Below are 26,602 nucleotides of genomic sequence, written 5' to 3'. Positions count from 1 at the left end.
TCCACAAGGGTCCCCAGGACCGAGTTTCAGAACCACTGAGGACAGACTGAATGAAAACTACATTTTAGAACAAGTGCTCTACAGTAGATTTGATTTCTGATTCATATATTGCTGCATATTACCATTTATACATATTAATAACAAATTGAACATAAAATATCATCTCTAGAAGCCAGAATATTGTGGAACTTGCTATTTGTAGTTTATAGAGGTCTGCCGTTTCAAAGAATATATCTATATCTATCTACCAGTCTATCTATTCAAGTGAATCTGTATAATTCAGAAATACACACTTAATAGGTGAGATTTCAAAATAAATTGTAGGATATTCTTTTTTACTGCTGTAACAATTAATTTGTAAATATAACATATATTGTAAACATGTATTCTATTTAGTTTAGTAGCCAAGATGTTTGGTAGCAGAGATTTTGTTCATTTTTCATTTATAAACTATAAATACACATTCTATAGACAACAATAAAATGTTTTTGAAATGACAGGTAGATACATGGCTTAATTAATTATTTAAAATGCAAGATGTAGCAAAAAAGAATCGAACAAATTTCAATCGATGAAATATTGCAATATGGAGGGGCAGTAAGCTCAGCTGGGAAAAGTCAACTGGCAAGCTCAAAGATTGACTCATACTTGGGTTGGACAATTTATGTTTAATCTCATTTATGGCCATGTTAGGTTGTACAGGGCACAGATTATTTAAAAACAAGCAATGTTTATTTCTCAAACTTTAAAGGCATGCTGAGGGTGTGACACAATATGGCTTATAGGACAGGCTGTGATTTTGTGCCTAATACATTGCCCTTGGAAGAGCTATCAGTTTAGCTCACTCACGCACACGCATGCGCATATGCACACGCACACACACACACACACACACATACAGCCCTGTACCCTTTGACACCACACGGAAAGTACATACCTACTACATGAGAAAGAGATCACAAACACTGTAGTGCTTTTAGACGAAGTAACAAACTTGTATTACAAACAAAGGACATGCCAGTGCTCCAGGGGTCACGGAAGGGAAAAGGGAAGGGCAGGAGAACGAAGGAGAGAAGCAGTGGGCAACATGGAGTGACAAAGAAAGCTGTACATTAAATATTTTCATCCTCAGAAGGTTGACGCCGTAACCGTGCTTGCAGTATGGCTGAACATGTTCTTTTGAATGCCGATAAAAACTGTCTCAGGACAGTTCATTAAAACACATTTACTATTCAGTTTAAATGCACTAATGTCGGAATTAAACTGAGTCATCCTTTTGATTTGTAGAGTGTGAAGCCTAATATATGGTTACAGAGTCATACCACTGAAAATAACAATGACAACAGTAAAATAAGATGAGTAAAACAATAAGACACGTGATTACTGTAAAATGAAGCAGTACAATACAAATTAGGCCATTTCAACGAGAGCATATAAGACCAGTTCATGTTCTTGGTACGAGTAAGTGCTTTTTGTATTTACAAAAGCTTGAAGTGCTGTGTTACATTTAATAAGACAACAGGCATGTTTTTCAATAAAACAAGTGTTTACCACACAAAATAATTGGTTACTTTTCAAAAATCATTGTTTAAAAACATATATTTAGTACATACTGTTTTTGGTCTTTTTAATTATCTTTACTACAATTCTTTTTTAGGAAAAAAATTTTAACACAAGGTTAAAGTAGGATTTTTTGTATAGAAATTTCACTTCGAGTGCACTAAACTTTGCAGTGATTGAAATGCATTGTAATGTAACATGCAGACCTAGTCAAAAATGTACCTTCCTTTAGAAGTTCTTTACATGTGGTGATAGGAGAGTAAAAGACATACCTACAAATGCAAATAATCACATTTAAAGTAAAGAATAATTAATTTCCACATTAACACCCACTCTGAGAATGAAACAATTAAAGATTCTTATGTGGTCTACTGTTTGAGTTACAATAAAATTGTATACAATACTGTAGAACACTGGACACAGTATATTCAATTCACTTTGAAATATAATAAATCAGTTTAGTGTTTGAATTTGTTACAGAGTTAATAAATCAGTAAATATGCATTTTTCCTGCATTTATTTAATCGTTTTCATTCTCTGAGGATTATCCTTCTAATTTATTCACAAAATAACAGAAAAATATCCACAATGCTACGTCAACATAGGGCCAAAATTTAGAATATACTCATTAAAAACTATTGACTAGGGCTTTGCTTTGTGGGCCATTTCAGACTGTGGCAAACCCATCTGTATGTAGGGCTTTCCTTGGTCAAATTCTTGCTTTCTGATACTTAAGCTCGCAAGATTCATCTATAACATAAAGCCTTCTCATTCTGATCTCTGCCAGGAACCTTCTGTTGATGAATACACTGGACATCTTCCAGTTGCATTCAGATTAAAGGCTTGTGGCAACACTGTATCTTTGTAAATTTCTGTCACGTTGGTCTTGGGAAGTTACACCAGCGGAAGGTGTCAGCGACATTTCAACAATGACAGTAGTAACAATAAAAACATTAGTAATAATTATGGCTGACATACTGTATCGTAAAACACAGAGGAATGAAGACAGGCTTTTTTTCTGAAATGGAGGATAACAAGATATGGATGATTAGTGAGGAATACAAAGGACAAAGGAGTGAAATATGGTTGTATGAAAGATGGAACCAGAGGTAGCAAAGCAAGCTACATCTGAGAAAAAATAAAGAGAGAGAAGGATAGAGAGAGATGAAATTATAAGTAATATAGACAGTTAACCACACTCTTTTCTTTACCATTTTTTTCTCAGTCATGCAGGTAATGAGATGTAGAGCGCTGCCTATCAGGGTTCCAGTCATGCATCAGATCACAGTTCTGTTTACTGAGTCCAGTAGAGTCCATTACTTTCCAGTGGTGACAATCATCTCAACCGAGTCCATTCCTCAACGAGCTGAAATCCACTGATGTATGAGAGAATCGGGTCTCAAACTCTATTTCGGACATACTTCATCACCTGAATCCCACATCCCACACACCGGGACATGTACCCAGAACACAAGTTAAATCAACAAAAAAAAAATGGTCAAAGTAATGCAGAGTAATTATGAAATATCAAAGCAACCCAAACTATAAAAAAAAGGAAACTCATCATTGTAAGATAACAGTGTAAGGATATGCAGGGATGAGAGAGAAACTGAGACTGCATGAGAGTGGTAACAGTGTCCAGTGGTCAGTTGAGCCAGACTGGCTGAGACTGGAGTTCTCCTCCAGCTGGCTGGTGTCCACTGTGCTGGGTCCAAGGGTAGCTCCAGTGTCAAAACCCCACCATTCCTGGGTTCAGAGCTGGACAGTAACTAGTCATTAGAAGCTCTTGAACTGGAAAACGATCAAGGGATTGGGGAATGTGACTCACATTGAATTCAAATGATGTTCAAATTATAGCGCAAACATTACCAGCGACCTCAGGTTTTTTCGGCATATCAGTGTCAGACTAGAGCGATCCAGTTATCACATTAGCACACGCTCCAGTGTATCTACACAAGGCAGTGGCAACAGGAGTTCCAGTTATTTTAATGAGTAAGATACCTCATTATGATCCAGTGATTTAGCATTCCAGTGAAACTGTAAGTCTACAATTTAAAACGGTCCAGTTAGGATATCCTCTTTTTTTTTCTCGCAGACTTGTGAAAGCCAGCACTTATGGTCTTAATTCAAACACTCACTATTGTCTATGTGGCCACAGTGGTGAGACTAAATAAATCCTTTTTTAAAAATCCCGATACAATCAAAACCATAGTTTTTAACTGGAATCCTTCAAATATATATTTTTTTACGCAAAAGTTTTATTTAATTTTGTATTTATCCCCAAAACAGCTCATTCAAACCATAACTTCAGTTCCAGCCACATATAAGGGTGCTGTCACATACTGTATAGCATATCCACAGTGATTGACTGCAGCTCCAGGCATTTGCATGGCTAATGTGAGTCCTGAGTAATCAAAGGGCATAGGATTATGAGTCCTCTCCTGAGTAGGTGGAGTTGACCACAAATAATCTAGCAAACACAGTCTAAGCGGGTCCAAGTTCACCATCAGTTAACTGAGATGCTACAAAGGCAACTCTCCAAAAAAATCAGTTGAAAAAGCAAGTGCTCGAAGGCCACGCGTTTTAAATAAATGCACTTTTTAAGTAAATGCACATGCTTTGGCTAATACAGTAAATGCATATTTTACTGTATTCCTAAATGAATGAAGATGGACGTTTAATTTGGAATTTCTCACTTCTAAGCAACAGTTTCCAATATTTAGTATCTATTTTGACATTGTATAGTAACATTGTTGTGGTGCTTGCCTGCAAACATGGAGCAAGCATGTACAAAACATAATTTTGAATCCACGTCCCCTATTTTGGGGGATGGTAGTTCAATTTTGTAAAAAAAAAAAAAAAAAAACAATCTACTTTCAATGAGCTGACTGTATTATGAAGTAAATTCAAATCACCAAAGAGTGATTCTGACAGGCCTGTTTGCGTGATTAGAATTGTAGGTCAGTTTGCTAATTGTGATATATTGAATATCTACGGTACTACACAAATCAATATAGTCTCTCAACATCTTGTGTTAACATTATACGAAAGAGGACAATAGGCTAGCCAAATGTTAACTTCATAATTTGAATCCTCTGTCCTATATCTCAGTTTTTTTTCTAAGTATACAAACCCAAAAAAGGCACTGAGCCCCACAATACCAAACAATTTAATTGCAATACTTGACCCTTCCCATACTGAAACCACTGCCACATAGACAATGTGTGAGTCAGAGAGGATATTAGGCAGGCACAGAAAACAACAGTTTGATACATGGTGCGCTGCAAGATATTCTAGTACATTTTGTACCAGTGTTCCAGTGAGTTATTCAGTCTGGCACGGCGTGCATGCTATTCTTGCTACACCGTGCCAATAACAGGCAGTTGCTAAGGCACTTTCCAGTGTTATCAGTCCAACCAACAGTCAACAGACAGTCCTTGGGAATGTCACGGTTACAGTATACACACAAAATAAACAATATTTCAAATCAAGGCTGGGATAGAATGCTACGGTAAAATACACGGTCCAAGTTCTGAGAAACTGGCATTACATTGTAAGACATTTGACATTTATGTAACTCATTACCAAGGAAGTGATGAACAGGCTAGAGTAGGAGTAGTACTCCCCGCCATAAGCGTTGCAGGGAGACTCTGGCCGATTATCTGCTTCATACGTCAATTACAATGCAAGAATATTCTCAGAAACAACAACAGAGTGCATACAAACTTTGCCTCCTTGTGGTGAACTATATAATGAGACATCAAAATAAAGGCTGAATCTGAGGGGGCAAATGTGTAATGTGCTGTTTTTTTCTTTAGTTTTTTTCTTATAAAATATATTTTTTAAAAACAAACCAAAAATAGAAGAGTTAAAACATTTAACATACTGTAGGTCATTCGATCCCCTGTTCAAACTGGGATGGGGAGGAGTCAGAGAGACAAGAAATACAGGAAGTGCTCTTAAGTGCATGAAGACAGGAGATACAATGTGCACTGTTTCACTCCCACAATGCACTGGCAAACACCAACCCTCTATGTACACAAATGCTGGTCTCATTCACAGCTGCTCTGGAACAGGAAGTGGTAATCGGAGTATGGGCCAGTCCTTTTCTCACCTTCCTCACCAGCACAGCTTATTTCCCTCTGTTAAAGGCAAAAAGGTCAAAGTTCACTTAGAGGACATTAAATAGTTAACATAAGACATGTCCCAAACCAAAATAATCAAAAACGTGTCCTTCTAAGGTGCCTTATTTCAGTTAAGGCAGCATCGATGTACCCTTCATCAGATAGGATATCCCATAGATCTTTGGGATTACCTCAGGCTCCTTACTTTCGTTAAAATAATGGAAGCTGAAAACAGCTGCAGTGCCACCAGAGGAATTCATTTATAAAGGAGGAACAGATTCTTAAAGGAGAAAACATTTGGGGAAAAAAAAGCAAAAAAAAAACAAAAAAAACAGTTCTGTACCATTCCCCTGGTACGAGGCCCCTGGACCCCCTGTTAGGGAACCCATGCTCTAACTAACATACAGTACACTGTCTGACTCAGTTATTGGTACACTGTTCTGACACACTGACAACCTAACACACTGATTCTTGAAGTGTTCGAAGAAACCACCTGCATTTCACCGTTTGAATGCGTACTGTAAGTTCACTTACAGACAGAGCCACGCGGAAGTGATAGGCGATTTCCTGGAACGACTGCACCGGCACAGTCCACAAATGCTCTGTCCCCTTAGAAAGAAAATAGGATGAAGAGAGATGAGTATTTATTACAACTCAGTCAATTACTACATCATGTAGGGATGCTGGGTGGATCTGATATTAGATTTCAGGTTGGATTTCCAGGTGTAAGTTCTGTGGTCTTACCTTTGTGAAGGCGGTCTTCTCGCTGTTCTGCTCGGTCTCGACGTGGTTGTGACATGGCCGCCCCCTGGTGACACTACACCGCAACACCAGCACACTGATGTTGGAACTGCAGTGGGGAGAGCAGGAAACAGAGTTCATGTTAACTGAGTGAGTTGCAATAGGTTTTTACTGTCTGGCATTTCTTTCAACTCTATAGTCATATAGTCTATAGTCATATAGCCATCCGCCCATATGAACTGTCAGATCAGTTTAGCCTGTTTAACTTTGATTGTATTAATAATGAAAGAAAAAGAAAAGAGGTATTGTATCAAAACAAGTGGTGTGACATGAGGAAATCTGTAAGTAAAATGGAGCAAAAGAATTATAAAGGAGGGAAAATATATTGGAAAGACAAAGAACATGGAATAAAGTGAAATTAATTTTAAAAAGGGTACTGAAAAACATATTAATAATTAAAATATTAATGATAAAAGCAATATAATATTAATAATAGTAATATTAATAATAAAAGTAATATAAAATCAGTACTATAAAATGAACAGGTGTGCTTTGATATCTATCTGCGGGTGAGAATGAGGGCCGTATGAGTACCTCATCTGCAGGGTGATGTGTGAAGGAACACTGGTGTTTCCATGGAGAGCTGCAGCGTAGCTGTAGACCCCCGCTCTGAAACACACAGCAGAGACCTTAAATGACAACGTGCACTACACTAAATATGGACGCCTTCTCAGTCCCACCAAGCACAATGTCAGCAACTTTAAGTACTCAGTGGAGGTTACGTGAATGAGTGCAATTTTCTAACAGATCGCGTGCATTTGCAAGTTACACAGGCCCTCGTTTCCAATTACAGGAAGGTGACTTGCACATTTATAAACATAAATATGTTATTTAAATATTGTTTTACCACTCATTTTATTTTCTTACATGTTTAGCTAAATGAACTAGATACATTTCTTTCACATGGATGATATTCAATGTGAACATGTAGTCTTAACACGGGCAACTGACCTCATTTTAAATTCTGCATGGAAACCTTAGTATTAACCCCCCCCCACACACACACACACACACCTGCAGCTGTCAGGAGATGGACAATACTGTGTTATGATTGGTTGGTCGGTCTCCAGGATTCGCAGCCCTATCAGCGAGGGGGTGGGGCTCTGGCCTACAACAAACAGCATTAACTGAAGTCAACACAAAGGCGCAGAGTGGCCGATAAGGATCTGAATGTCCCTTTATCTGAGTACATACGCGGTATTTGGCTTTCTCAGTAAGTCTGCTTCTCCTTTTCAATGTGAATTGCAGTGTCTCTACCATTTATGGCTTAAGTTCGCTCCCTCCACGAGAGCACTTATATGGAGCTTAAACATTAAAGGCTTCACTGCTTAACATACTAAGAAAGTAATAACTGCATCCTATCCCCAATTATGGGGATAAATATGATGGTTATATTCAATGGGATAGGGTACAGGTTGCAAAAATACCAAAATAAATCTAGTACATAAAGAATCAACTATAACAATAATACAGGATGTGTAATGCTAATATATTGTTATAGTAAAAATCTTAGCACAATGCTTTCAGCATGTTAACAGTGACCCTGCAGAAGTCAGTGCTTGCATCTTGGCCTGTGTTCCAGTGTTTGGACTTCAGTGTGTCTGTAAATCCATTGTTCTCGGCCTGCCAGCATGTTTGGGATGAAGTACAGGGCCGAATGCCCGCTCAACACTTCAGCTCACGATTTAGCACTGAGGGAAGTGTTACTTTTTTCTCTCACAAGCACAGTTAGGGAAAATCATTCTGGGGAATCCCTGAGATCGCCAGTCTGTGCCTTGTACAAGAAACCCACTTGTATTTTCATGTAAGTCGCTGTAATGGGTGAATGTTGATTGAATACGAGTCTCTGTTCATTGCCTAAACCCATGTGAACGCACTTATGTAAGTCACCCTGGATAAAAGTGTTTTGCAAATCCCAAATGTAAAAGTCTCTGGTTAGTCGGGGCTTTTAATTTGTCGTGGTGCTTCTTACCCTCAGCAGTGGCGCTGCGCTGTCGGCGGGGAAGGTGCTGTTGCGCGCCCGGCAAAAAGTTGCTGACGCCCATGTCCTCCATTTCCACGGGCGGGAACCTCTTGTCCTTGGTCAGGTACGTGGGAGAGGAGGTGTGGCTGAGCCGGTTCCTATAGCGACCTTCCTTTTCGAACAGGCGGGACTTTGCTTTCTTATTGGAGCTGCCCGGCGTGGGGACAGGACTGCTGACACCTACAGCGGATAGGGATCAGATGGACACGTCCAAGCATCTTCAAATTAAAACATTAGTTCATGGTGAACGTAAAGACAGAAGCCATTTTGTTGATTAGCGCTTTCGCAGGCATTATGGCAAGTCATATCTCACCTGATGTGGGCTGGTTGATGGTTTGCAACTGACCATCGTCTGATTGGTTACTTGTGGCAGTTGTGGACCCGCAGCAAGCCACATGATTCGGCAGGGAGGGAGAAGTCGAATCTGCAGCTAAACAATTAAAAGTCGAACCATCAATGGAGGGCCAAATAATAGCCAAATAAAGCAATTTTGCATTGAATGGATATTTAAACAAGCAGAGGAGCAACAAATGAAATCAAGAGATTGACACGTTTGACACCAATTATGTCCCATAGAAAGTTTTGTCCTCCTTATTTCACTGACCTTGTGGTGGTGGGGTGGTGTGCCTGGGGTTGTAAGTGGCCTTTCGAGATGAACCCAATCCTGAAATGGACCTGAAAGAGTCAGAACACACGCAGTGTGGGTCAGATGGACTGAGAAAGAGGCGAAAGTCAGGCAGGCCTGGGCAGAATGAGGAACATTCTTACAGAGTCTTACAGAGATTGACCTACAGGAACGTTACCCATGCTGAAGAGTTGTCATAGGTTCTCCGTTTAATGCTTTACCAGGTTTACAGAGATGCAGCATGTCTATTGGAGGCGGATCATGATGTAGCACATCGTTGGCATACCCTCATTTACACTTGAAGTTTGTTCAAACATGCTCTCAGGTTTTTTGGAAAGTGGCATTATACATGCTTGGGTGGAAAAACAAGAATTCATTATGCATGAAATCTCAGGATACATTAAAAAAACAATAACTGATCCTCTTCAAACTTACCTATGATTACAGAGAAAGAATACGAGAGACAAAAACAGAAAGAGAGAGGGAAAGAAAGAGGAGAACAGAGACCTACCACGGACAGACAGACGGACAGAAGATGACAGTGGCAGTGAGGATGGGAGTCCAGGACACTAAAAGAGCGCAGTGAGACGCAGGGCTACGGAGGAGACAGGGAAGCAGGTGAAGAAGGAAGGGAAGGAAGGAAGAAGAAAGTGAGAGTTGTTTCATGGTCTTGTAGCTTCTGGTGATTAAAATTTAAATGAAAATTTACACCATAAAAAAGTTTGAGAAAATTTAGAGAGGCGGGTTGGAGACTTAGTGGCCATAGTAGTGCCCAGGGGGGGAAATGGTTTCAGTCAGCAGGGTATTTCTGCCTCAGTGTGCCATAGTATCTCCTCTGATCAATGAAGCACTTGCTATCTGCCTGCTACAGGAAGTGCAGGCCTCCAACACAATGGCTGCACAGCTTAGCTGGTGGACTACTTGGTGAAAAGAATCAGCGGCTAGCTATATGTTGCAGAAGTACAAGCTAGTGCTAATCTGCACTCTCCTAAAAAGAGGGAGGGTGCTGGAGCAATAGGACAGGCTAACAATGGCAACTGGACGTTCGCTTCAGTATTTTACATTATAGGAGATTTATTGGTTTATTATGATGAACAGGTTTTCAAGGATTTAGTTTTATATCTTTGCTTTGGTTTACAAAATGCAGCAGACCAGAATTCCGTAGCAGAGGTTCTCAGAGTTCTCAGTCATAGGGGCCCATGTGTATACATGGTTTTCGTTACAACCAATTAAGATTGTTGAGCAAACAGTTTGTGTTTAGGTTCTGTCTTAATTTTTTTCCTTATTAACACAATGCAGGTTTAGCTCATTAACATCTGCTTTAAATTCTTCATTATCCACCAAATAGTTAGTTTAGTGGCCAAGTATCCACACTCATTGATTCACCTCAGTCTTTAAATGTATCAGTTAGAAACATTTATTGAAACTCTTTTTATGTGACTGGCTGCAATATATCACAATAAGTACAACGTGAATATAGGAATTTCACGAGATGCATAGCTAGTTCTGTTGTAATATGGCTTAAGAGGGCTAGTAATCCCACAATCATGAAAAACATCTAAATAAGAAAAATCGAGCAGTTTGTTAGAAATTCTTGGATCGCAACTGTGGCTGAAATTAAAACCTGTATACACAAGGGTTCCCAGGACTGAGTTTGAGAACCACTGCTCAAAAGGATGTTCTGTTGTTCAGAATATTTTTTGCAAAATACCCTTTAATAAATATCACAGATAAGGATAGTATGCAGGCCAGGATGCACTGTGAAGAGTGTATCTGTGTCCTGTGTGTAAATGCAGACCATTGTCTGTTACATGCACGAAAGTGTGATATGGGCCTTATCCAAAGTTGTGAGGGTAGCATTCAATTTGGACATACCCGTTTGTCTCCGTGACATCACCACGGTGATGCAGAGTCAACACATAGAGTACAGACATCGAGATAACGCTGCAGAGGGACAGAATGGGTAGAGTTAATGCAAACCTTATAATTAATCAGTAAAAGAGACTGTTAAGTAAATCAATCAACCAATAAGCAAATCAAGCAAAATTAATTTGTCATGGCGCATTTTAAAAATTCAATTTTAATGAAACGCTGAACCGTGAATGCTTTTCAGACAGAATATAATATTTATTGTCAATTCACCCTGCAGCGGTTGGAGGAAACAATGAGGAAAGCATTAAAAGGATGAAATTGCCAGAATGAATTCTCTGGCCCAGGGAATTCATTTTCGATCATCGTTCCGCGCACTCTCTCACCTGAAGGCCATGATGATGACGAGGGCGAGGATGGTGCCCTGTAGGAACCTGCGGCTGATGCAGCCGTGCTCTGGCGAGGGGCTCTGACATCACACACGACACAAGGGTTAACGCTCAGTGTACCACGCGTGGTCAGTGTGTACAAAACCGACTCAGTGCGCTAATACAATCACAATCTATTTATAGCTGGTGTCCCTTGACTCTGGGTCTGGAGAGCCACAAAGCCTGCTGGCTGTTGTTTTCAGTGTTACAATCGGCAGCTATTTTAAACCGAAGAATCCACCTCAGGTGAGTTAACCGTTAAGGTGTAAGATCACACATATGTGATTAGAATGTTCCTAGCTGAACATTCTAATGTTAGTGTAACAATCACTACTGGAAATGTAAAGCCATGGAGTTCAAGAACACTAACTTAAAATAGAAAATAAAATAAAAAACATTCCAAAAAACCTACTTCTCAAACGATTAACTATAGCCAACTGCTTAAACAAGTGCTGAGAGACAGATAACACCGTCACACTCTTGCCCCGTTTAAGTGGGGTTCTTTTACACCCACGTGCAAATTCAAAACAGGAATACAGCATGAGCAAGCATTGGCTACATTAGTAAGTACCCAAACTCACAGATGTGCATAGTGTATATGTACTGGACATTTGGTCACTTGCGCGAATGTAAAAGGTGATTTTTGGAAATACATACAGCATTTTTTGTTTATAAATGAACAGACATAAAGTTCTGTATGCATATATTGAATAAACTGTAGATATGTATTTTCATATCAATAGGCAAAGAAAATAGAACCTGATATTTGAGGTTTTCCCTACTTGTAGTTCAGATTGTGGTTGCATTTCTCAAGTGCAATGATTCTTCAAAAGTCTCAGCAAATAATAAACATTGCTAGTTATTTTTTTCCATGTGTGGAAAATTCAAATTCAAAAATTCTAATTCAAAAATAATTTTTATTTGAAGTTCTGAATCATTTGCTATTCCAAAAGAAGCAGCCGTTCAAAATATGAGAAATACAGAAAGGCAATGAGCAAATCACAAAAATAATGGGATCCTTATTAGAAAATGAATCTAAACTGTTTATCGAACGTTCATAAATCCCCTTCTGTGCACCTCTCAGCTTTTTGTTAAAGTTCATGTGAGCAGAATATTAATTCTATGTATTTTACAATGTCCACAAGAAATTTTCTGAAGAAAATCCTGTTGTTTCCTTCTGTTTATCAAGTCAAACTTTATCAAAGCCTATTTTTATCACTGATGAGTCATAATTAGCAAGAGGAAATAAGTTAGCAAGAGGAAAACTTCATAGACTGTAAATGTACAAATCAACCTTCAACAAACCCAGTACCACAGTCTACTATATATAGCGCAGTAAGGAAATGCAGTCACATACGATTGGACAAAATCAGACACCATCAGACACAAACCTTGCTCCCAGATTTGACTGGCCTTTTTTTGTGTGGACCACTTCCTGTACGGCTGAACTGACTTCCTGATTGGCTGGAATTAAATGAAAATTTACATTGCAAAACCTGCAGTATTAAACAATACATAATATATAATATCACAAGAGTTAATAATCATAACAGACACATAAATATATATTTTTTTATTGCTGTTACTGTCAATCTTATTAATTATATTATTTGATGCTGTAGTTTCTAGAAAATGGTCGTATAACATTTTCACTCTTTTGACAGTTGTGTGTCTGTCACTTCCTGGTTAGGTCACTTCCTGGGCCTCACCTGACGGTGCCCCCGCTCACTGTGCTCTTCATGCTGTCCAGCCGGCGCAGTTTGGCCAGCTTGCGGCTCCAGCGCTCCAGCTCGTCGATGCGCGTCTCCAGGTTGTCGGTTAGCTTGCACAGCTCCTTCACCGCGCCCACGTTCTCCATGAAGATGCGGTCCTGTGAAGGGAGAGTGAGGGTTAGGCAGGTGTGTGTGCCTACACACCCATGCACACACACACACACACTCACACACGTGTCTGTGTTTGGGGTGCGGCAGAGAGGCCCTCTCACCTTGTTGACCACCAGCAGGTTGGGGATGGTCTCTCCATTGGCACACACCACATCGCCTCCTTCCTTCACTGCTTCTGGGAGAATCTGCTGAACCTCCTGGGCGATCACTCCTGTGTACCAGTTAAGAGCACTGTGAGGACCAAACAGCACCCCTCACACACATACACACAAAGACAAATAATATACAAATACAGCACAATAATTATGTTTTCAACTCAACTTTACTGAGGTATGATTGGCTGGGTGTCCATTTGTGAGTAACTGATATTTATACACAAATGTTCAATCAAACAGACTTATGTATTATATACTACATGTCTCAGATATCTATGAGAACAAACTTGCATGATAGCGGAAATGAATGAGTATGCCATTGCTCCAATTTCTGGGGGTGATGACTGCACTATAAACCTGCTAAATCAAGGGTGGCTAACATCAATCCTGGAGAAAGGTTTGTGCTTTTCTTCTCATTCATCACTTCATAAATCAATTAAAGTTATTTTATGGACCTGGTTAAATATGTCTTAACTGGTTTCCTTTATTTAGCCAAACACAAAAATCAGCACATGCCACGGTCAACCAGGGCCAGAGTAGCTCACCTCTGTGCTAAACAGTCCCATTCACCCACACAGGGGTGACCTGTAGACCGCTTTCTATGTATTTCAGACTACGTGCTGTGTGACAAACTCTTTAATTTACCTGTCTCAGCTGTGGTCTCAATGCCCACAGTGGCTGCAAACTCAGGCTTGTACTGGTAATGCACCAGTCGCATCTGAGAGATCCGCTTCAAATTGTCTGTGGTGTCAACCTGACACAAAAAGGAAATGACACATGCTAATCGTGAAGTTAAAATTCAGGCAGACTGAGAGGGAGGCCCCACTTTTTTATTTTGTACTTCCTGGGTCCACAGATGAGGACACTTCCACAAACAAGACGGAAAAGACACATGAACATCTAGACACATTATACGTTCAAAAATGTAGGTTATTCAATGGATACAGGATGTTAACATTTTATTCAGGAATATTGTACATTATCTAATCAAGGTTAACATACACAGATCACATTTACAGAACATTCTAAATCTGAGGCTCTGCTGTAGAATTCCCAACTGCTTGAATAGATCAGAATGGCATGGTATGTGACACAGGATTCAACCCCACAGGTCACTGGTCATCAGTCCAGAGCCGTAATGGCTGCCGTACGTGCCTCACCTCCTGGACATTCTCCTTGGTGCGAATGTCGGAGGGGTGCACTAGGGAACCCATGACCTTGAGGTTGCCGTGGATGACCATCGCTTCGTCGGGACGGTCAGTGTTGATGCCCACCCGGCCGTGATGATACACAGAGTCCGGCAGCTGACCCCGTTGCCACAGCACGTCGCTGTCACTCTCAAATTGACCCGGGTTTGATGCCTGGAGGTCGATGTGCGAAGGTGGGGGGACGTGGAGGGGGGGTGAGTGGAGAAAAGCGGGTATCAAAAAAACAGAAGTTCAGACAGATGCAGAGATAATAACAGAAGCAGAGAGGGACACACCAAAATATGGAAACAAGACAGTCAGATAATCATCGTGTGTGTCAGTTCATATGATAAAGATAACAACAGCACATACTGTAGAAAAGGTACAATACTAGGCACAGATTCACGGGGAGGTCAAAATGACCATAACAAACAGGCACAAAAACATATTTTACTGTTTACTGTGGTAAACAGATGATGTAATCTGTAATGTACAGACATTGGTGTGCCAACACATGGATGTAATCTTGCCGATTACATACAATATTGAAGTTCATCTTATGTAGGAACAATATTAACAACAACAAATAAAAACAAATGTCCAAGCATTAACAGAAAGAGTAGGATAAATTGAGATAGACAGGTGTAGACACAGACAAAGACAAAAAAAATCAATTAAGGCATATAAATGGAATGCAGAATGATATACAAAATGGCATTTTTCAGACAGGTGCACAGACAGACAATGTCGAAGCCATCGAGGGTATTTTTGTATGTACATGTTTTTATATTTAATTTTATAAGTCATTATAAGTCTTTTGTTCCCATTCTAATGTGTGCTCCCTCTTGAGGTAAAAAAACAAAAAAGGTGCGTGTTTCCAAGGCTTTGGATGGAGTGTTACTGGAGCACATATTGTCTTTTTACCATTTATCTGCAGCTAAGTGCATTAGAGTGTCTTAATAAATAAATGGTTTAGATAGTACGTGAGAATTTTTTGTTTGCTAAGTTTGTTAAGTCACTCAGTTAAGCTTGTTTATGTTTGTCAATAATCAGATGATTTTTGTTTTCCCTAACTCCTCTTTTGGAAATTTGCCTGCACCATGACCAAAAAAAAACAGTAAAACAAAATGTGAAAGAGGATATTTTGGTCACCACAGACAGCAAGGTGTAAGCAACCAAACAGGAACAAAGACAAAGGCAAGTAATAGAAAAATAAAGACAGTTAGAAAGACGCGGACCCACAGACCGAGATATTCAAACAGGCAGACATTGGAGAGGACGGTCACACAGACACGGCCAGACTGACAGAGGTTACCCTGACGATGATCCTCTCGGACACCTGAGCGGCCACAGTGAAGCTCTGACTGTGGGACTGTGCCTGCAGAGCCACCACCAACATGAAGTACCTGCACACACACACACACACACACAAACACACACACACGCACACACACACACACACAAAAAACAAACACACACGCACACATACACGTAAACAAACACATGTGCACACACAAATATAAAACAGACAGGCACAGATACAAAGTGGTCAAAGAGGGCTAAATGTGCAATTTAATGTATTGTTCAATCAATGTTTCTGAAGCAAGGCTGAAAAAGTAAAGAAAATGGGCAAACTGGAAGATCTCACACATATATTCAATTAGAACACATAAAACCTGGTACCCTATGGATTCATGGGATGCTAAGGCTCTGACTGTGTCCTTCAGAGTGTACTGTAGACACTGCACTGCACTCTTTAGGCCTTTTAGTTTTATACAGAATGTGTGCTTGTCCAGAACCGTATGCGTACTTATTTGGTACATTACATGAGTATGTACGATTCAGTATGTGAATATGTGGGACTGTGTGTATATGTGTCCTACTCCCAGGTGGTGGCTAAAATGACAACCATAAACCACCAAACGGTATGGAAGACTTTCAAATGTTTTTCCTAAAAGACCCAGGCATCTATTATGGGCAACCGATGACTCTGTCAAATGACGCTGGGGTGACACTACAGTCTGAAAGGTCTCATCATGAGTGCATACTTGAGTGCTTCTATATTACAAGAATTTAGCAGTCGCTCTTATCCAGAGCGACTTGCACAACTTTTTACATAGCCTTTACATTGCATCCATTTATACAGCTGGAAATATACTGAAGCAATTCAGGATAAATACCTTGCTCAATGGTACATCGGCAGAGTGGGAATCGAAACTGTAACCTTTACCTGTACCTTTAGGTTACAAGGCCAGTTCCTTACCCATTATACTACACTGTCACCCCTTGCTCTTACCTCTGGTCTGGGTTGGGCTTGCCCTTCTTCCTCATGTTGTTGGCTGTAGTCTCACTGAAGTGCAGCCGCCCCACTGTCACCTTGGTCACCTGGTCCGGGGGCACAGTCACCCTAAAAACACAAACGCGTACATTCGTAACAGCACTGTCCTTCTCTTTCTCTGTCCGTACGGTCCACTGCTTCTCCTTCTCTCGCTAACATGCTAACTCACACGCGTGCACATACGAACGCTCTCTCTTTCGGTTTCTCGTACGCAGTCTCTCACTCTCTCTTACTCCACACGCTTCGCACTGAAACTCACAGCACCGGTTTGAAGGGCCTCTTGCTGCGGTCAGACTGGGACTGCTCCACGTTTATGGACTGGTTCATGGCTTCAAGCTGGAAAAGAGGACACCCATCGTGTCAGCAAGGCCACCGTGTCAACCAGTTAGCTCATCGCACACCGTCATTCTGTCACTCTCAGCTCATCAATCAGTCAGTCAGATATGACATCCACGTACAGTGAAATCAGATGAAATCAGTGAAATCAGATATGATTTTTTCAAGTCATTTTGATCTCTCTTCCCACTCACCTTGACTCCATTAAGTTTGAGGTAGAAGCAGTCAATGGGCTGCAGCCCCTCACTGGTCTTGACATACTTTGGGTCTCCCAGCATGCCGATGTACACCGTCACCTGGAAGTGGTTCTTCTTCTGGCACACGAAGGCGTCGTCCGGCACTGAGAAGTTAAAGCCCTTGTCAGCATCCACTCGGTAGGTGGGCATCGGGCTAAAAGGCAAGACAGAGAAAAGAGGAAGACCCTCTGTGAACCCTCTTTGAACAGGCAACAATGTGTAATCAAATAAGGAATATGGGTACTAGGTTGCCATTTTGGATCACTTCCTTCTTTATTGGTTTTCTTCCCAGTGAGAATGAGAGCTCAAATCAACATTAAAGTGTTGTAATGTAGCATAGGCAGCAGTGTAGCATAATGTTAGGGCACTAGGCTTGTAACTCAAGTTGTGGGCTAGACAAGCAGCTGGGGTGGTGCCATTGTACCCATGAGCATGTTACTTAACCTGAATCTGAGTTTAAGTAACCTGAATCGCTACAGTAAAACAACCAGCAGTATACATTTACTGTCTATAAAAATGTTGCTTTGAATAAGTGTCTGCTAAATAGTGAAAAGTAATGTAATGTAATGTAAATGCATAGCTGAAAACTGCACACTTTTTTTCTCACATACAATCCCAGAAGTGCTCGCTCTTTTATAAAAATAGAGTCAGGTCTTTTGCAACTACAGGAAACTATAATGTATCTAAAATTAACCACGGAAATTACATCACCTTCAATCTGAACCTCCTTCTGTGTTATTTAATTTCTGTTTCTTTAACCTAGCAATGTTTCACGTGTGACAGTTTCTTCATGTTTACCTGAGGAACCTTCTGGAAGTTTATCAGCAAAGCCAAACCAATAATGATGATGCTTTTCCCTCCAGCCCTGGGAGTAGCCCACCTCTTTCTCTCCCCCTCTCTCCTTATCTGCCTTGCGGATGAAATAAAGGGTTGTGTGGTTTTGCCAAAGAGATGTTCGTAAAAAGGTGCACACGTAAACCCTTTCCACCTCGTCCTTTCCTCCCTCCTCTCTTTTCTCAGCCGAAACTCAGCACACCCTCTCTCCCACGCAAAGCTCACCTCTCAGGAATTCACGGGCCTCCATGATTCTGTCCTCTCTTCCCCTCTCTGTCCTTTTCCCTCAGTATAACTGTACCCCATTTATTTAGATGTTTTCCCATTATTTGGCTCCACAAATTCCCCCCTCCCCCCAACAGCCGGGCTGCTATATTACAGCTTTTGGTCAGTGGCAGTGCGTCCACTCAATCGCAGTTCAAAAGAGTCCCTGATGACATTAAATTAATGGTTGTGTCATGCTAAATCGGCATCTTTTTAAAAGTCTGTTCACCAGAACAGCAAAAAATCTTTCTTTCCATTTGCGAACACAGAGCTGTGGTGTAGTCACATGGGCTTTTGAACCAACTTTATTACCTTTTACAGTAGATAGAGCGGGATGAGAACTTTCCATACTCTATGTGTAACAACAAAATTCCAAAACAGATTTTTGAATTGCACTTTAATTTTGTGAAATTTCCCACTTTGTTCAACACAGCCCCTCAGGCATTATCCCACTAATACAACAGCATACCAACAAACAAGATAACTGGAATCAAAATATGCTTTTCAAAACATGTGATTCTATATAGTCTATAGTCAATTAAAAATAATGCACACCTATATATTTATACAACGACTTGGCTGAATACTCAATTCTGATTGGCTAGGAAGTATGCATTATTTTTCTATATAGACTATATAAAAATTGCATATATTGAATTGCATACTTTCTTTATAATTATGTATAAATACAGAACTTTTTATACATAATCACCTCATTTCAGGGCACCATAATGTTCAGACATAAGAGAGATTTCAGTATCTAGTTTTGACTCTAGCCTTTATGTTGTAATTGGCACTTGTAAACATTAGGACCAATGAAAGTAAATATGAGGCTCAGAATAAGAAAAAAACAGTCAGAGACAAACCTTAGGCTTCGTAAAATCAAATCTTTGGAACATCATTAAGCAGATGACTGATTCTCTAATGAATAAAACCCCCCGAACACACCTGTCCGACAGATCAAAAACACTCTTCAGGAGGCAAGCGTGGATGTGTCAATGACTAGTGTCCACAGAAGACTTCACAAAACAGAACTAAAGAGGCTGCACTGCAAGCTGTACACGACTAGTGAGCCGCAGTAACAGGATGGCCATGTTACAGTTTGCTAAGAAGTACCTAAAAGAGTCTGCAGAGTTCTGGAAAAAAGGTCTTGTGGACAGATGAGGCCAGGATTGACTTATCAGAGTGGTGACAAGAGCAAAGTGATGAGGTCAAAAGGAGCTTCCCAACATCCAAAGCACCCCCCTCATCTGTAAAATATAGTGGTGGGGGTGTTTTGTTTAGGGCATCTGTGGCAGTACTGGCTCACTTGTCATCATTGATGATGCACTGGCTAAAAGCGGCAGTAGAATTCATTCTGAAGTGTACAGAAGCATCTTATCTGCTGAAGTTCAAGCAAATGCCTCCAAACTCACTGGATGGCTTGTCATCCTACAGCAAGACAATGATCCCAAACATACTACTAAAGAAACAAAGGAGTTTTTCAAAGCTAAAAATTCTTGACTGGCCAAGTCATTTATCAGATCTGAATCCAACTGAACATGTTTGTCATATGCTGAAGAGGCAACTTTAGGCAACTAGCCCCCGAAACAAGCAGGAGCTGAATATGGCTGCAGTACAGGTCTGGCACAGCATCACCAGAGAAGCACTTGGTGATGTCTATGGGTCAAAGACTTCAAGCAGTCATTGGATACACAGGATACAAAGGTACTAAACATGACTGCTTTCATTTACATAACATTAATATGTCCCAAACATTATTGTGCCCTGAAATGTGGGGCTATGTATAAAAAGGGCTATAATTTCTACATGGTGAAACCAAAATGTATAAAAATACTCTTTAATAAAAGCTGATGGACTTTAACCATGTGTTATATTACAAACTTGAGGAGTACAGACCCAAATCAGAACCCAAATATTACTGAATATTCTTCATGGGTTATTTATTTCATGGGTTATTAGACTTCAACTACCTGGTCTGTGAGAAATACATCTAAATACATCTGACAAAGATGCTAAATTCAAAAATAAACCTTTTATTTAGTACTATTGATGGGTCTGTTAAGAAAACCTAGAACAAGGTCTTGGACAGGGACCATGTTCTAGGTTTTCAAATGGTTCACAACCATTTGGTACTAGTCCTCACATCTGGAAATAAGTAAAAACAGGCAAATACTACCCACACGTGCAGCCAATCAAGCTGCAGCATTCATGGGATACCACTCACATACACACTGAGATAAAATGTCATATATCAGTTGCTGACACTTTAATATGTGTGATTCATTGCATATCCAGTGGGACGTATCAATGCCACACATAAAACTTTTAAATTGCTTGTAGAATTAACACTGTGTGTTCTTTGTCCTGAAAAATATGAACTATGTTGAACGTGTCAATGCCCACCGTTAATTTGGGTTGTTACCATGCTCACCCTTATCTACAGGTCCTAATACCAACTTGCCACACCAAACCATGGTCAAATACCCACATTGAACTCTTTATATTCTTTCCAAAAGAACAATCCTTCATGAAGCACCTTAAGAATATTCAATGAAACATGTTTTATCCTAAATGTCCAATCAATTCATATCCAATCAAATCCAAGAATTTTGTTCCCAGCATTCATGAAAATACATACATGTTCCTTTTCAAAATGGCCAGACTTCTGTGGGAATATTATTGGTGACTATAGGGTAAAAACAGTTTCATAACACCATGTTAGCCATACTGCACTTCAACAACAATGGTTGCAAAGCCTGAAGGTGAAACGTCACTTTGTTCTGTATGAATAATATGCTAAATGTATTAGCCACTTATTTCGAACCTGCTTTAGAAACAAAATTTGAACATTCTTTTAAATAATAAAAAATATATATTTATAAACATTCAACACAACTTATACCTGTGTCAGTAAAATACATTTAAAACGTGAAAATGTTCAAAAAAAAAAAAAAAAAAAAAGGTTTTCAATCCAAGAATGCAGCAGGAGAAAGCTATAACAAACCAATTAATCAACTTGTAAATTGACTTCAGCAACCTACTTCAAGAGAACGTCACACAGGGGATGGGATGTAGATAAAATGAGGGGAAATGCAGGTACTTACAGCTCTTTACAGTTGACATCATACAATGGAGTCCACTTGTTCTGCTGGTGGGGCTGCCATTTTATGCACTGGTAATTGGGGTCCAGATAAGAGTTCTCTGCATCCTGCATCAAACCTAGAGGGTGAAAGAGTGAGATATACACACACCCATACAGTATGCAAGGAATGAACAAAGTCAATTTGTGAGTATGTAGGTGTGTGTGTGCATATGTATGTGCATGCGCATATATGCGTGTGTGAGGGTTTGTGTGAGTATGTATGTGTATATGTGTGGTGTGTGTGTGAGTGAATGTGTGAATGAGTGAGTGAATGTGTGTGCGTGCGTGTGTGTGTATGTATGTATGCGCACATGGTGTCCGTGAGTGTGTGTATGTATATATGTATGGTGTGTGTGTGTGTCCGTGTGTGCGTGCGTGTGTGAGAAGGGACACCAGTGTGTACCTGGCTCTTGTTTGATGATACCAGAAAGGATCTGTGCATTCAGAGTGGTGGGCGGAGAGTCTGAATGCTTCCTCTTTTTCGCCTGGTGGACTGGAATACCACTGTGTGGGTGCACACACACACACACACACAGGTTCAAAAGAGAGAAACACACACGCAGGGTCTCAAAGACAGGCAGAAACACAGACGCAGATAACAGGAATGAGGTTATCATGACGATATAAACAAGTTTATCCCTTTGATTCTCCTTGTCCTATCCCCTTCTTTTTCAACCCACAAGCCCCACCCACCCCTTGCTCCCTCACTCACTCTTGCCCTTGGGGATGTTGTAGCAGCTGGTGAAGCATCTGGGTCTGCTGCATGTCCCCGGCCCCGCCCCCGCCCATGGCCGGGCCAATGGGGTACTGCGATATCATGGGCTCCGGCTTCAGGTACATGTCCCGCTGCATGGCGGGGTAATGGGCGTGCGGGGGAGGGGGCGGCGGAGGGGTCATGTGACACATGTTCTCAGGCGTCATTGTCCTGAGAAGGTGAGAGTCTGAGATACAGAATGGAGAGGGAGTTCAAAGGTTAAGAAGACCTTTTCCGCTCCTACAACATACCATACGTACATGTATTTTTTACTTAAATATATCTTCTTGGAAATTCTGTTTTAAATTTCTTGCTGGGTTTGATGTATTTCAGTTGCTTAAAAAATCCCTTGTACTGTAATATCAAAAATGGTGAAAAAAACTTTTCATGGATTCAGCTGAGGCTTTCACATTTCCAAGAAAGTTGAAACATTTCTAACAGGTCAAATAACATAATTCACCATACTTGTAATTGTATGTGTTACTTCAAGAACAAAATTAATTAATTAATGAAGATTAATATTAGGGGAGTAGTGGGTAGGTAACGTGAATGATCCCTCTCTGTTTCAAAGCTGAAATCAACACTGAACTTTAATCTACTTCCAATTGTAATCTAAAATATCATCAGGACGACATCATACAATCAGCCCCCAAGGGATAACAATTTGAAAATCTAACAACCTATTTTCACTTTCACCACCCAAAATCTATGGAAACAGCACATGCCATTCAAGATCATATACATTTCATTGTTTTCAGTATTCATTGTAACAACAAGAGGAAAAGAGAATACATTTTTAAATTAAATTTCTCTCCCAATTCTATTATAATTTGTAGATCATAATAAAATAACTTTTTATTAATTACTGAATAAAAAAGGATAATATGCATTGGAAAGAATATGGCCATTATGCATGAGTCAATATAAATTCAATAAAAACTGGAGAGTGGTCATATTTGTATTTGTAGATATTAGTATGGGGGCACTCATTATTTTTTCAAAACACAAAGCAGAACTAATTACATGAACAGATATAAAGGCAAATAGCCATTGTTTTATTCAAATTTCCTTTTTCTCTGGCCATGAATGATATATTTGTGTTCTAGCAAGAGTTTAGCTTCTGTGGACCAATACAAAATTTGATTTAGAACTTACATGGAACATTACTTTCCACATATTGTTTGCAGGGGTACATATTCAGAAAAGCTTTTTGCAGCCACCAATAATTACAAAAAGTACAAGCCACCAATAATTTTGGCCATATGACACAAATTATTTTTATCATTTGGTATTACTTATTATTAACTATACCTGGGAGAATGTAACCCAAATATTTACATTGCGAATGAAGGGGAAATCACAATCACTTTGTAATTAGTGAAATACACATCAGTGCAATGGTTTTTGGAAATTCTACCGTTTCTCTATTTTAAATAATTTAAAATCTGAATGTGAGGCTAATTGGGACAGACAGGCATAGCTCTACTGCTTATTTTGTTTTCATTCACACAACAGATGAAGGGGTCCAGTGAGTGGGTTGCACTGCCTTAAACATTTAGTGATTGCCCACATTAAAAAAAAAACCTGTGTGACTTTAACAAGATGTCCTCATCTCTTGCTCATTTGGTTTGCGGGAACATAAAGGATTTTCCAAAACAATGTAGGTGACGTTCTCATAAGATGCTTGAAAGGTTCATTAAAAATGATGATCATGGTTGAATACATGAAAACATTCGTATTAGAGGTATTTCAAAAAACCAACAACCATACAGGATCTTAAGACGAAAACCCTGTGGTGACAGCCTCTACCCTCTATACTCCTTGGATATTTAGTTTAACTGTACATACAAAGGATGTCAGCAAGCCTGATTAAAACCTCTTAAACTTGATAAAAATATTAGTTTAATACTATGCAATTGTACAAAATAACATCTATTTTGCTCATGCATAGGGAGCAAATATGTAAGCAGAATGTATAGGGACAGAATACCATGGTATTTTGGCCATACTGCCAGTAATGTATATTTAAGTGTACATACAAACAAATACATGTATACATACATGTATGTAGAAAAACCGATTTTCTCTCTCCCTAGAGCCACTCCTTCTCATGAATACATTCACCACAGGCCCCCACCCTTAGCTTATGCTAGAATGCATTGTTCCTCACTGGACCTCAGCCATTAAGTCTATCGGACTCCACACCTCTTTTTCCCATAAGGGAAAGATCAACACAGAGCAGTAGGGAGCAGGAAATAACCAGATATACAAAAACCCGGTAAATTATGGTACAGAAGGTAAAACCTGATGCAAGTGCCACATGAGCATGCACTCAAAGTGTTTGTTCATTTATCTATTTAAAGTACATCTGAAATAAAAAAAAATTGATACTATTGCAAAAAACACCTACGAACGACATTTTACCAAAATAGTGATGAGCAGTGCGTCAAAAGATTTTAGCTTGATTGGAAAAAAATATTTGAGCCTTTATTTTGTTTTAATTTCCCTTCTTAACCTTCAGTACAATAATTCATTTGTTCCCTGAAATGCCCTGTCAAGTTACATTACATTACATTACAGGCATTTAGCAGATGCTCTTATCCAGAGCGACTTACACAGCTTTTACATTGTATCCATTTATACAGCTGGATATATACTGAAGCAATTCCGGTTAAGTACCTTGCTCAAGGATACAACGGCAGTGTCCTACCTGGGAATCGAACCTGCGACCTTTCGGTTACAAGCCCAGTTCCTTACCCACTGTGCTACACTCCATCCTACGGAGTTACAAGTTAGTCCAAAGTTACTATTGACTACTTTCTTTCCTGAGCGGCAATTTACTGATTTGTAAATTAGTGACACGTCAGATATGTTTGTATGAAATGTGTGGAATGGATTCACATTAAAACAGATGAGCATGTTTTAACTTCCAACGCAGACAGTAAGGAGTTCCTGACTTCCATGGCTGACATTGATAATGTGAGTTAAGAGATAATTAGTAAGCCCTGTAGTGTCAGTGGAGCGGAGGGCGCTCTCCTACCTGAACGAGAGTCCTGTGTTTGGTCCTCCTCTCCCTCTCACTGTTGGGCGGCCATGTCATATTCGTTTCTGTCTCTCTGCGTCTCTCACCCATGCTCACCATTCCTCACCTCGCTTTAACCTCCTAACTTCCTCTCTCCTTCATTGTCCCCCCTTCTTTTCACCACCCTTTACTCAGCAGATTTCTCTTTCTCTGTCTTCTGCTTATGTCAGTCTCTTTTCTCTGTGTAACTTCTCCTGCTCTTTAAGTCACCTCACTCTTTTCCCATGTACTCTACCTCCTACCTTATCTCTCCTGCTCTCTTACTTCCCCTCTTTTTCTCCACTTTGTCCTTCTCCTCCCACATATGCCCTTTCACCCTCTTTCAGTACTTTCGGCGTTTCATTCTTTTGTTCTTTTCGTTATAATAGGCGTTTCATTATAAGGTGCTTTCATATTGATTTCTCTTTCTGACTTCGCTCAATGCCAACAAAAGTTGCAGCCACACATACAGTATGTCCCCTCTATTGTTTCTACAGTGGTAGAGGACTGCAAAGGGATGCATGGGCAGAGGGTACGTACCATTCACTTGCTGGGGGGAGTAGGGTTCCGAGCTGGAGTCTGGGGGGGACTCAGGTAGCGTCCTACAGGAATGAGAGGTGGACGTGGTAAGAGCCCAGCATTTCAAATCAGTACTAACCAGGTTCTACACGTTTTCTTCCGACTTAGAAATGTAGCAGAAACTAATTTTCATATGGCTGTCTTCATCATTCTTAGTATATACAGCTACCTATTGTGCTCTACAGTGATATTAGGACTTCCGTGATATTCTTTATGCTTTGTGCTGTTTCTCTATGCTGTGTTGCACTGAACATTTTAATGTAGCCTACTGCAGCTTGTATAGTCTCTACCATAAGCTGTGTTAGTTGTTTTTACAAATGCTCCGTGTACATATCTTTCCAACTGTGTGTACTATATGCTAAACTGGAAGCATTCTGTAATGTTCTACAGGGTATCTACA

At 40.0% G+C, this 26,602-nt stretch overlaps 1 protein-coding gene across 5 annotated transcripts in view; it reads right to left on the bottom strand.

Moving 5' to 3' along the window:
- Positions 1-653: 653 nt before the first annotated feature.
- myrf (myelin regulatory factor) overlaps positions 654-26,602 on the bottom strand; it is a 51,391-nt gene continuing 25,442 nt past the window's right edge. For 2 of the 5 annotated variants that reach the window (XM_064335876.1, XM_064335878.1), the window contains exons 4-27: positions 26,164-26,225; positions 22,521-22,749; positions 22,212-22,312; positions 21,771-21,885; positions 17,524-17,719; positions 17,253-17,329; positions 16,952-17,062; positions 15,962-16,061; positions 14,629-14,829; positions 14,114-14,222; positions 13,415-13,524; positions 13,140-13,300; positions 12,822-12,894; positions 11,389-11,471; positions 11,009-11,077; positions 9,645-9,728; positions 9,113-9,183; positions 8,822-8,938; positions 8,458-8,688; positions 7,500-7,593; positions 7,020-7,094; positions 6,429-6,534; positions 6,219-6,293; positions 654-5,702 (exon numbers count right to left, since the gene is read on the bottom strand). In XM_064335876.1, the coding sequence (XP_064191946.1) occupies positions 5,613-5,702; positions 6,219-6,293; positions 6,429-6,534; positions 7,020-7,094; positions 7,500-7,593; positions 8,458-8,688; positions 8,822-8,938; positions 9,113-9,183; positions 9,645-9,728; positions 11,009-11,077; positions 11,389-11,471; positions 12,822-12,894; positions 13,140-13,300; positions 13,415-13,524; positions 14,114-14,222; positions 14,629-14,829; positions 15,962-16,061; positions 16,952-17,062; positions 17,253-17,329; positions 17,524-17,719; positions 21,771-21,885; positions 22,212-22,312; positions 22,521-22,749; positions 26,164-26,225 (2,740 nt within the window). In that variant the 3' untranslated portion in view covers positions 654-5,612. Of the gene's footprint in view, positions 5,703-6,218; positions 6,294-6,428; positions 6,535-7,019; positions 7,095-7,499; positions 7,594-8,457; positions 8,689-8,821; positions 8,939-9,112; positions 9,184-9,644; positions 9,729-11,008; positions 11,078-11,388; positions 11,472-12,821; positions 12,895-13,139; positions 13,301-13,414; positions 13,525-14,113; positions 14,223-14,628; positions 14,830-15,961; positions 16,062-16,951; positions 17,063-17,252; positions 17,330-17,523; positions 17,720-21,770; positions 21,886-22,211; positions 22,313-22,520; positions 22,750-25,602; positions 25,901-26,163; positions 26,226-26,602 lie in introns of those variants that run through there. The other 3 variants (XM_064335877.1, XM_064335880.1, XM_064335879.1) reach the window with 3 other exon arrangements.

This window comes from Anguilla rostrata, chromosome 5 (assembly GCF_018555375.3).
Source record: "Anguilla rostrata isolate EN2019 chromosome 5, ASM1855537v3, whole genome shotgun sequence".
NCBI lineage: Eukaryota > Metazoa > Chordata > Actinopteri > Anguilliformes > Anguillidae > Anguilla > Anguilla rostrata.
This window is presented reverse-complemented; position numbering and strand designations above follow the sequence as displayed.